Source organism: Osmerus eperlanus, chromosome 22, assembly GCF_963692335.1.
Source record: "Osmerus eperlanus chromosome 22, fOsmEpe2.1, whole genome shotgun sequence".
Classification (NCBI taxonomy): domain Eukaryota; kingdom Metazoa; phylum Chordata; class Actinopteri; order Osmeriformes; family Osmeridae; genus Osmerus; species Osmerus eperlanus.
In genome coordinates, this window is record NC_085039.1 from 12,327,146 (window position 1) to 12,338,277 (window position 11,132).

The 11,132-nt window shown below is 53.6% G+C and overlaps 2 protein-coding genes across 5 annotated transcripts in view; both read left to right on the top strand.

Moving 5' to 3' along the window:
- The first annotated feature begins 257 nt into the window (after positions 1–257).
- akap8l (A kinase (PRKA) anchor protein 8-like) lies at positions 258–7,266 on the top strand. Of its 3 annotated transcripts, XM_062448711.1 has the most exons (12): positions 258–464; positions 2,156–2,774; positions 3,955–4,120; positions 4,206–4,255; positions 4,627–4,657; positions 4,896–5,067; positions 5,221–5,362; positions 5,445–5,550; positions 5,657–5,787; positions 5,896–5,991; positions 6,142–6,507; positions 6,550–7,266. In XM_062448711.1, exons 1-12 carry the CDS (start codon positions 262–264, stop codon positions 6,853–6,855), a joined length of 2,388 nt encoding a protein of 795 aa, XP_062304695.1. In that variant the 5' UTR covers positions 258–261; the 3' UTR covers positions 6,856–7,266. The 3 variants fall into 3 exon arrangements, with proteins under 3 accessions (XP_062304695.1, XP_062304693.1, XP_062304694.1); XM_062448709.1 differs by having other exon boundaries at positions 6,142–7,266; XM_062448710.1 differs by having other exon boundaries at positions 4,896–5,040; positions 6,142–7,266.
- Positions 7,267–10,598: 3,332 nt separating this feature from the next.
- LOC134009032 (bromodomain-containing protein 4-like) overlaps positions 10,599–11,132 on the top strand; it is a 9,663-nt gene continuing 9,129 nt past the window's right edge. Inside the window, exon 1 of one of the 2 annotated variants that reach the window (XM_062448691.1) lies at positions 10,599–10,662. The gene's annotated coding sequence lies outside the window, so the exon portion shown is untranslated. The remainder of the gene's footprint in view (positions 10,663–11,132) is intronic. The other variant, XM_062448690.1, reaches the window with a different exon arrangement.

Here is an 11,132-nt window from a genome sequence, read left to right on the forward strand (position 1 = left end):
TGCGACGATGTATTGACTTAGTGCTGTAGTGATTTTACATCTCTGAGCCTTTCCTGGCTAAATAAAGGTGAAATACAATAAGTTGTTAATTGTTGGAAAATACAACAATTTAGCCTTAGTTTAGACATGTTATCCCGGTGTAAGATTGATTAGATTTCCCCCCCATCTTTCCTTGCAGGCTCGGGCAGTTTTGACCTATATGGAGGTGGAGGAGGAGGAGGTGGTGGAGGAGGTGGTGGTGGAGGAGGCTACAAGGAGCCCATGTCGGGGCTGGGGGGCTACGGAGGGGGCTACGGGGGTGGTGGGGGTGGGGGTGGGGGGCACATGAAGCGAGGGCTCTCTGGGAGCTCCCTGCTGTCGTCTACAGGGACCAGCGCGGACGCGGTCATCGCCAAGATCAACCAGCGCCTGGACATGCTGACCCAGCTGGAGGGGGGCATGAAGGGAGGGGGGCGCAGCGACAGGTAAAACACACACACAGAGCCTACAGCCCTGTATGGTTAACCCCTCCAGATCAGTACCTCACTTCACCCCTAGGGACAACTCTCCCCCTTTCCCTCCTTTATCTCCTTTCTCTCTTCACCTGAAGTCTCAGCCCACTGACCCTCCTCCCCCCCTCTTCCCCCCTCCTCCCTCCACCTAAACTTCCCTCTATCCATCCACCCCTCCCTTATTCCCCCTCCTTATACCTCGCTCCCTCTCATATCCCTCCTTTATCCATCCATCCAACCAGTCGGTATTGATATGCAGAGAGAATATAGTGCTGTGGTTAAAATATTCTGGAGGGGTGCTCGGGATCCCTGACCAGCTGGGTGCTTAGAGGAAGCAGCAGGAAGAGGCATCATAATGGACAGAGAAGATATCCTGGTTAGCGCTAGCTGATATCCTGGCTAGTGCTAGCTGATATCCTGGCTAGTGCTAGCTGATATCCTGGATAGCGCTAGCTGAATTCCTGGCTAGCGCTAGCTGATATCCTGGCTAGCGCTAGCTGATATCCTGGCTAGCGCTAGCTGATATCCTGGCTAGCGCTAGCTGATATCCTGGCTAGCGCTAGCTGATATCCTGGCTAGTGCTAGCTGTTGGTGTCGGTGGTGTCTGACTGTATACAGCAACGGCGGGGGGGGGGTGTATAATAATTGATTAGTTGATACCATGGCAACAAGGGTGTGGTTGGGATACCATGGCAACAAGGGTGGGGTTGGGTGGGGTCTTTGTTTTGGCTCTGGAGCTGAACCTTTAGTTTGTCACACACACACAGCCCCCCCAACCAGAGTCAGGGTTCTCTAGGTAGTTGAAGCCAGGGTGGGTGGGTGTAGCTCAGTGGTGGAGCAGAATGCAGATCAACTGCTACGTGAAAACCATTCCATCCCATCTGCTGAACAGTTCCCCTTGTGGATACCTGGAGGCGTGAACTGCTGACATGCCCCTGCAGTAGATCTCTCTCTTTCCTGCAGTAGATCTCTCTTTCCTGCAGTAGATCTCTCTCCTCCCCTGCAGTAGATCTCTATGTGAAGGGTCTCTCTCCACATCTCTTTTCCTCTTTTTTTAAAATTTGTTTTTATTTACCCACTGTCTATTTCTCTCATCCTCCACATGGTAACTCTCTCTCTCTGGGCGGTCGATTTGATTGGCTGGGAGGGATTACTGTCAACTCTACCCTCCCCCCCCCCACACACACACCTTTTACTTTAATTAGATCGACAGGGTGCCCCACCCCCTGCCCTCCCCCCCAGTATGATGCAATGGTAACCACCCTCCTCAGAGAGGAGAGGATTTCTATTGGACAAAGCTCTTGTCTGTCTCTCTGTGACCTACCGTTCTCCACCAGATCTGTCTGTCCCGCCCCTCTGTAAAGGCCAAGTCCCTGTGGGGGGGAGGGGGGGGTGAGAGTAACTATCCAGGGTAAATAATTTCATTTCCCATCATCCCTCACCAGGTTTGGATCCCAAGTAGGGGAGGGGCACAAGTGTTAAGCACTGTGATTGGTCGATGACACCAGGACTGTCACGCACGTATTGGTCCAAGTTAACAACCTCATCGTGATACGCATGAGAGAAACTAGGCTTGAAGAGAGGGAGGGGGGAGGAGGAGGTGGAGGTAGTTCCCTCCCTCCCTCCCTCACCCTCTTTCCTCTGCTCCCTCCATCCATCCGCAGGTTTGACCAGTTCGAGTCCTTCGACTCGCGCCCGTCCTCCCTCGCCTCCCGTGATCTCTACGCCCGCTCCGGTAACTACGGTTACGGCGACGGGAGGGGCGGCGACATGCTGAGCCCGCGAGGGGGGTCCGGCTTTGGAGGAGGAGGAGTCGGGGGCGGAGTCGGTCTGGGGGGAGGCGGCTTCGACAGCCCCTCCCCTTCCTCTTACGGGGTCGCTAAAATGCGACAGGCCATGAGAGACTCCCCCTTTTCCAGCAGTCTGGGAGGAGGAGGAGGAGCGGGGGGGTGGGCAGGAGCAGGCCGACGCTCCCCCAGGAGGGGAGGAGGTCCTGGGGGCCCTGGAGGCCGAGGAGGAGGAGGGGGAGGGTTTGGAGGCCGCAGGTCCGACCCGACTCCCATGGGAGGTGGAGGCCGGGGAGGAGGTCACTCCCACCCTCACGGCCTCTCCCCGGGGGGCCGAGGGAAGCTCCCGTCACTCCTGTCCCACCGGATGTACTCCGAGGGCGGGGCGGCCCACCACCAGGGGCCCCCCGGCCCGCAACATGACTTCCCAGGGAGGCACTTTGGAGGGGGGCCCAGGGCCGGGCGCCAGCGTGGCCGGAAGAGACCCCTCAACCGAGTAAGTACCCCCACCCCCCCACCCCCGGTGGTGCGTGGTCACAGCCCTGGACAAGACCTATGGCCTGTCTGCCGATAATGACCCCTGACCTACGGCCTGTCTGACCATTACGTCACCATAATGCAACGCCCCCTCCTCCCCTTGGCCAGCTGAGTTCACATGCTTCAGGGCCACATCCTGAATGAGCCCCAAGCCCCCCTTCACCAACACAGTGTTCTGCCTATTTTAGTTGACTTTTTATCCGTTTAATTTGGGTTCTTGTTGATTTTGTGTTCCGCCCACCTGCCGGCCCACCCCTTACCAGCCCCACACAGTCAAAGCTAACGCTAATGCTACACAGGCTGATGGTAATTTTACAAGGTCTAATGCTAACGCTACGAGGGCCGATGCCGACAAAGGCTAATGCTAATTTTACATGGTCTAATGCTAACGCTACGATGGCTAATGGTTACAGCGCTACAAAGGGGAAGTCCTTAAGGGAGATATTTCTGCTAAATGGGCATTCTGTGTTTTAGCTCAGTGGGTGGTCTGATGTCTGCAGTGATGCTGGGAGGCCCAGTGACAGCAGAGGGCCAGTGATGGTTACATGGTTTAAGCATCTTCAGGACGTGTCAATCAATCCCAAACCTCTAAAGGGGTAGAACGAAACGGCACTGCCGTGATCGCATCCAGTGTGTGTTGAGTGGAGATACAGTGTGTGTGTGTTGAGATGGTGTGTCTAGAGTGGAGAAATGGTTTGTGTGTTTAGTGGGGATGGTGTGTGTGTGTGTGTGTGTGTGTGTGGAGCGGAGGGGTAATGGTGTGTGTGTGTGTGGAGATGGTGTGTGTGTGTAGAGATGGTGTGTGTGTGTAGAGTTGTCTGTTGAACTGTCTATTGCATCTGTGTGTAAGATTGTGGAGTCTTCTGTCTGTAGTGCATGTGTTTAATGTGTGTGTGTGTTTAATGTGTGTGTGTGTGTGTGTGTGTGTGTGTGCTCCCTAGGTGTTTGCCTATGTTAGAAAGGGGTGGTGCCCAATACTAGGAGTGTGTGTTTAAATAGTGTGTGTGTTTGTGTGTGGGGTGAGTGATGATGATGATGATGGCCTGTGTGAGGGAGTGTGTGTGTAGATGCTTGGTGAGTGTGTGTGTGTGTGTGTACGTACGTTGGGAGTGTGTGTTGATGGTGTGTCCATCCCCCAGCAACAACAACAACATCAACAACAACATCCACCACCACCACCACAGCAGCAGCAGACTCGGCCACAGCGCGACGGGCAGAAGAAACGCAAGCAGACTCTGACAGCTGCAGACGAACCAGAGTCCAAGATGAACAAGACCGAGGCTGCAGGGCCTGACCCCAGCCATGGTACACACACACGCATGCACACGCGCACACACACACATGCATGTCCACCCTGAGCTTGGGTCTAAACTGCTCGTCTGATCTGCAGAAGCTGCCTCGAACAACGGAGACACCAAGGAGATCAAGACCCCATCTGCTGTGAGTACAGAGCCAGCTACTGCTGGGGGGGGAGCGGGGGTCCTGGGGGGGTGTGAGTCCGAAGGGGGTCCGGGGGGGGGGGGTGAGTGGGGGTGTGAGTCGGAGGGGGTGGGAGTGTGAGTCGGAGCGGGGGTCCTGGGGGGGGGGGGGTGAGTCGGAGGGGGGGTCCTGGGGGGGTGTGAGTGGGGTGGGTGAGTCGGAGGAGGGGTGAGTGGGGGTGTGAGTCGGAGCGGGCGTCCTGGGGGGGGGGTGAGTCGGAGGGGGGGTCCTGGGGGGGGTGAGTCGGAGGGGGGGTCCTGGAGGGGGGTGAGTCGGAGGGGGGGTCCTGGGGGGGTGTGAGTGGTGACTAACACTACTGTGTGTTTTTACAGGAAGCCAGAGCCCCTGCAGATGGAGACAAAGGTACTGATCTACACTCCCTCCATCGTTCCTCTCTCTCTCCCCTCTCTCTCTCTCTCTGTCTCTTACTCTGGGTGTCTCTCTCCCCTCTTTCTCTCTGTCTCTTACTCTGGGTGTCTCTCTCCTCTCTGTCTCTTACTCTGGGTGTCTCTCTCCCCTCTCTCTCTCTGTCTCTTACTCTGGGTGTCTCTCTCCCCTCTCTCTCTCTGTCTCTTACTCTGGGTGTCTCTCTCCCCTCCAGCCCTCAGCATGCAGGAGGAGATCTCCCAGATGAAGAAGAAGCTGCAGTCCACGCCCCCTGCCCAGGCCACGCCCCCTGCCCAGGCCACGCCCCCTGCCCAGGACAAGACCCCCAAGCTTAGGAAGAGGAGGGGCTTCCTGGAAAGGTCAGGGGTCAAGCTTAACACTCAGAGGTCAGGATCACCCCGCCCCACCTCCTCCTGCTCTCTTCCTCTCTCCTGCTCTGTTCTCGTACCACTCCAACTTCCCTCTACCCACCTCACCTCCCAACTTGCCAGGCTCTGATTGGCCGTGCTCCCAGTGACACTGTGTGTGATTGGTTGCAGGGTGATGTTCGCGTGTTCGGTGTGTAAGTTCCGCTCCTTCTACAAGGAGGACATGGCTGCCCATCTAGAGAGCCGCTTCCACAAGGAGCACTTCAAGTTCCTGTCCAACCAGCTGACCAAGCCCACCACAGACTTCCTACAGGTACACACAGAGACACACACATGCACAGGTACCATGCTGACCTGCTCGCTCTCTGTAACGTGTGTGTGTGTGTGTGTGACAGGAGTACCTCATGAACAAGTACCAGAAGACTGAGCAGAGGACCAGTCAGATGGAGAACCACAGTGCTGCAGTGTGTCAGGTGTACCGGGAGCAGGACCTAACCAGGGGTACGTACAGGAAACCCTCCTCCTGCTAGGCATGGAGGCACACACACACACGTTGACATCATTGACATGTCAACGTGTGTGTGTGAATAACCCTTCTCTCCTGCAGAGCTAGGCATGGAGCACTTCATGAGGAAAGTGGAGGCGGCCCACTGTGCAGCCTGTGATCTGTTCATCCCTATGCAGCACCACCTCATCCAAAAACACCTCAAGTCCCCCGACCACAACTACAACCGCAAGGTACACACTCACACGCTCACACACTCACCATCACACACGCCACACGTTGAGTGCGTTTGGTTGGAGTGTGTGTGGTGACCCCCCTTGTGGTGTGACCTCTGACCCCAGGGCATGATGGAGCAGTCCAAGAGAGCCAGTCTGTCTGTGGCCCGCAGCATCCTCAACCACAAGGTCATCGGCAAGAAGCTGGAGAGCTACCTCAAGGTACACACACCATACACACACGTCTCTAACAAGCTGGAGAGCTACCTCAAGGTACACACACCATACACACACGCACACACACACGTCTCTAACAAGCTGGAGAGCTACCTCAAGGTACACACTCGCTCAGTCCTCTCTCTTCTCCTGCAGGGTGAGAACCCTTTCACCGGTAACCACGACGACCAGGACCCCGAGGACTCCATGGCGATGGAGGTGGCCGAGGCGGAGCTGGCTAATGAGATGCAGTCGGAGACCGAGACAGGAGTGGAAGGGGCGGGGCCAGAGGGGGCGGGTTTGGAGGGAGAGGGGCCATGTTTGGAGGGGGTGGGGCCAGATACAGAGGAGGTGGGGCCATATTTGGAAGGGGCGGGGCCAGAGGCGGGACAGACTGCCGCTGAAGCTGATGGGAACAAGGAAGAGAAGATGGAGGAAGAAGAGGGAGTGGAGGTGGCGGAAGGAGGAGAGGAGGTGGAGGAGGAGAAGAGACCTGAGGAGCAGCGAGGAGAGGGGGAGGAGGTGGAGGAGGAGAAGAGACCTGAGGAGCAGCGAGGAGAGGAGGAGGAGAAGAGACCTGAGGAGCAGCGAGGAGGGGTAGAGGGTGAGGAGGAGGAGGAGGAGAAGAGACCTGAGGAGCAGCGAGGAGGAGAGGGGGAGGCAGGACTGGAAGAGGAGGAGGAAGGGTTTGAAGTTGGGGATGAGGAGGCGTTCTTGGTTGATGAGGAGATAGATGAAGGAGTAGAAGGAGAGGTAGAGGGAGGAAGAGATGATGGAGAGGAGGAAGGGATTGAGGCAGTTCTGGGGGATGAGGAGGAGGAGGAGTTGTTGCAGGAGGAAGATTCCAACGGAGTTGTAGTCATAGAGTAGTCCTCTCCTCCCAACCTCACTCTGGACCAATCACAGCCCCCCTGCCCAACCCCAGTTCACGCATCAGCCAATCAGATTAATTCATAAACATCGCACCTCCCCACCCCTTCTCTCCAAAACTCTCTCAAACACAACCCTCTAACAGTAAACGGTTATACATGCCTAGTTTTTTGTGTGTTTCTGAGTTCATGTTGTGCCTTTGTGGTAGTCTTGGCCAGGGGGAGGGCTGCTTGGCCGTGTACATTATAATGACACAACAGCAACACTCAGTTGACGGGACTGAATTATGATGTTGTTTTGTGTTTTCTGTTTTGGGGGTTTATTGACTTTGTCTTTTTTTAAAAAGTGCTTGTGTTTTTGTTTTCCTTTTTTGGGTTGATTGAAATAAACATTTATAACTCCTTTATAACAGTTTATTGTTGGCTTGGTTTGTTTGCTTCAAGTTTTCGGCATGGAACATGTCTTATTCAGAGGTGGTTCTAGAGCAGGCCAAGCTGGGGCCAGTTGTACTGCTAGCTCGCTGCCTTCTGTCGGACTCAAACATGCCTCCAAAGAGAGGGTGGTGAATGTCGCCCTCATGGACTAATGCTGCAGTATCTAGTATACTAGGTCTTGTAAAATCAATCTTTACCCTGAGCCCGTTCCAAACCTTTTTATGTTTATACCTGCAAAGTCCAGAAACAGTCCTGAGTAGTTTTCCATCAATTAATAAAACGTTTGGATTTTATTGGTTATTCAAAAAGGTATTGACAACTTTGTTTCTTACATTAAAACCACCTAAATATGAACACTGAATGAAACTTCCAGATGGTTTTAATAACAAAACATACGAAAAGAAATACCAAAGTGTTACATTTGATACAGAAATTGCCTAATTGAACTCAGTGTATCCTAATACAAAGGAAAATAATAGTAGAAAATAATGGTTGAGGAAAAGCAAAAAGTTGCACTGTGTGAATGTATACATCTTTTTGTTTAGTTTTTAATATAACGTGGAAGGTTTCCATAGCGAGAGGTGACATTCGACGAACCGACGTTCAACTGCCCTGCGTCTTACGTCATCGACGTCAAACGGGGCTGTTTGTTCTGGATTCAGGGTGAGGAAGATCTGCGCGCGCTGACATCTGAAGAGGAAGGTAATCAAAGGCGTTTTGGGGTCACTTTGTGGCGATATTGGTACGGCAGGCGAAAACATACAAACCCGGGAGTCTGGTAAAACTATTGGAACCGGTCTCGGTGACGTATTTCACCTGCTGTCAGCAAGCTGTGGCATCGAGGCACGAGCTGTCTCTTCGCAGGCCTGTCACCGGTGCGGACGCACGGGAAGATTCTCTACGTTGTCTTTACGTTGTCTAGCTTTGAGTCCACTGCACACGGTGTACGTTTTTTTTGTATGTGCCTTTATGATGAAGTAAGGGGCATTTTAAGGAGCAGCGGGCACTCCCTGTTGTCACTGCGCATGCTAGTCGCGGGACGGCAGCAGGCTAGTCGCTAACTAGCTAGGCTGTTTGTTTGTAGCCTCGTAGGCCGTATTCGTGACAGACTTAACGCATTTTCTGGTACGTAGCTTACGCAGTAAGGCGCTCACAGACTTAACGCATTTTCTGGTACGTAGCTTACGCAGTAAGGCGCTCAAAGCACGTGTGAAATACGATGTAGGTCTCAGAATAACGGCATTGTCCAAGTTAGTATTCCTAAAGAGTGTTTACGTACGTAGCTGTCAGTGTTTTTGCTGACACAGCTAACCTAGATAGCGGTTGTGTCGCTGCCATGGTGCCATTCAATAAACATTCCCCCAACCATAATAAAATACACACTCCTTTTTCAAAAACATTGCGTTCTGTGTGGTATAGCGCCATTTTGACTGTTAACTCGGCATATTGGGTCAAAATCCAGGACACTGGTATTCCTTCTCGTTTCTAAGCCGTATTAACTCCATGGGGTTTCTTTTAATTAGCTTAGAAAACACTTTGAAGCTAGAATGTCAGTTTTGGAGATAGCGACGCGCTTTCCAGTCTTGTGACTCGTTTTGTTGACACAGTGCCTTGCATGTTTTTGTTCATTCTTGGCAACACGCAGTCATCAATAGTTTTGTGTTTCTCTGGCGAGTGTGTGTTAGACTCGTGAGTGTGTACGATAAGTTTTTTGAGCGTTTTAATCAGAACGTCTCTTTCTCCTCCCTCTCTCTCCCAACCCTCAACTCTCTCTCCCTCCTCTGTAATATCTCCAAGCTTTCTCAAGGGATTTTCTACTGTGTCAGGTAACATCCATTCCCCAATCTCTCAATCCAAGACCAAGCCCAGCTTGCCCATCATCAGCCCTGACTACCTCCAGCAGAGATGCCCCTTCCCCATGACTAGACGCAGGTTAACTAACTGCAGGCAGAGATGTAAGTCCCCTTTAACAGACGTCACACAAACACATGCAGCCTCACAGATGGAGAGGGAGAAAGGGGGAGAGGAAGGGGGAGACAAGGAGGTGTTTATAAACGATGTAAGGACTAATACAACATCTCAACATACTCTAGTCATGATGAGGAGGAGGAGGAAGATGATGATGATGAGGAGGGCAGTGATGAGGATGATGATGATGATGCTGATCTTCCTCCCCAGAGAGCCCAGTGATAGGTATGATGGCCTGAAGGTGACCCCCCCCCCCCCCCCCAGGGTCGTACCGTCTGACTGGGACTCCCCCCTCCCCTTCCTCCTGCTCCTGCTGTTGCTATGGGAGACGGCCTGGAGGCGGGCAGCAGCCAGGGTCTGCCCCTGGCCCCGCCCCCCCTCTACTTCAACCACCCCCCTCCCGAGACATGGAACCCTTCGAGACCCAAACGGCAGACCAATCAGCTACAGGTATGGGGGTGGTTTGGGGGACAAATTGGCTTCTGGTGGTGTGTTGTCCAGTGGTCCAGTGTTGCCAGGTGGGATGTGATCCAGTGCTGCTAGGTGGGACATGATCCAGTGTTGCTAGGTGATTCTGTGTCTGTGTTGCAGTACCTCCTGAAGGTGCTGTTGAAGACCCTGTGGAAGCACCAGTTTTCTTGGCCCTTCCAGGCTCCCGTAGACGCCATCAGACTCAACCTGCCTGTACGTACTGTGTGTGTGTGTGTGCGTGTGTACGTACTGTGTGTGTGCGTGTGTACGTACTGTGTGCGTGTGTACGTACTGTGTGTGTGTGTGCGTGTGTACGTACTGTGTGCGTGTGTACGTACTGTGTGTGTGCGTGTGTACGTACTGTGTGCGTGTGTACGTACTGTGTGTGTGCGTGTGTACGTACTGTGTGCGTGTGTACGTACTGTGTGCGTGTGTACGTACTGTGTGTGTGCGTGTGTACGTACTGTGTGTGTGTGCGTTTCTCAAGCTTCCTTCCTTGTCTCCATCCCCCCCCCCCCCTCCCTCCCCATGTCCCACGACCCCCCCCCTCCCAGGACTACTATAAAATCATCAAGCAGCCCATGGACCTGGGCACCATCAAGAAGCGTCTGGAGAACAGCTATTACTGGAACGCCCAGGAGTGCATCCAGGACTTCAACACCATGTTCACCAACTGCTACATCTACAACAAGGTACACACACACACATAGGTACACACCATTTCCAGAGTATTTTCAGGCTTTCAACCCGCTGTGTGTGTGTGTGTGTGGCGTGTGCGCGTGCGCGTGCGTGTGTGTGCAGCCAGGGGATGACATCGTGCTGATGGCGGAGGCTCTGGAGAAGATGTTCCTGCAGAAGATCACAGAGATGCCCCAGGAGGAGACGGAGATCGCCGTGGTTACCAAGGGTCGCCGCGGCAGCCGGCGAGACTCAGGTGTGGGTTTATGGGATGGAGACCTCACCATACACGCTGTCTCAGAGCCACCAACACGGTTTCCTAACTCTCTCTACTCTCCTCCTCTCTGTTTCTTCTCTCTATTTCCTTACCTATCCCTCTCTCTATCTCTCCCCCCCTTACCTATCCCTCTCTATTTTCCCCCCTTACCTATCCTTCTCTCCTCCTCCCCTTACCTATCCCTCTCTCTATCTCTCCCCCCCTTACCTATCCCTCTCTATTTTCCCCCCTTACCTATCCCTCTCTATTTTCCCCCCCCTTACCTATCCCTCTCTCTATCTCCTCCCCTTACCTATCCCTCTCTCTATCTCTCCCCCCCTTACCTATCCCTCTCTATTTCCCCCCCCTTACCTATCCTTCTCTCCTCCTCCCCCTTACATATCCCTCTCTCTATCTCCTCCCCTTACCTATCCCTCTCTCCTCCTCCTCCCCTTACCTATCCCTCTCTC

Coding starts and splice junctions, on each gene's coding strand:
- akap8l (XM_062448709.1), top strand. CDS start 262: ATGTCGGGGCTGGGGGGCTACGGAGGGGGCTACGGGGGTGGTGGGGGT. Junction 5,363..5,444: donor CCACCACAGACTTCCTACAG/GTACACACAGAG, acceptor TGTGTGTGACAG/GAGTACCTCATGAACAAGTA. Junction 5,551..5,656: donor GGAGCAGGACCTAACCAGGG/GTACGTACAGGA, acceptor TCTCTCCTGCAG/AGCTAGGCATGGAGCACTTC.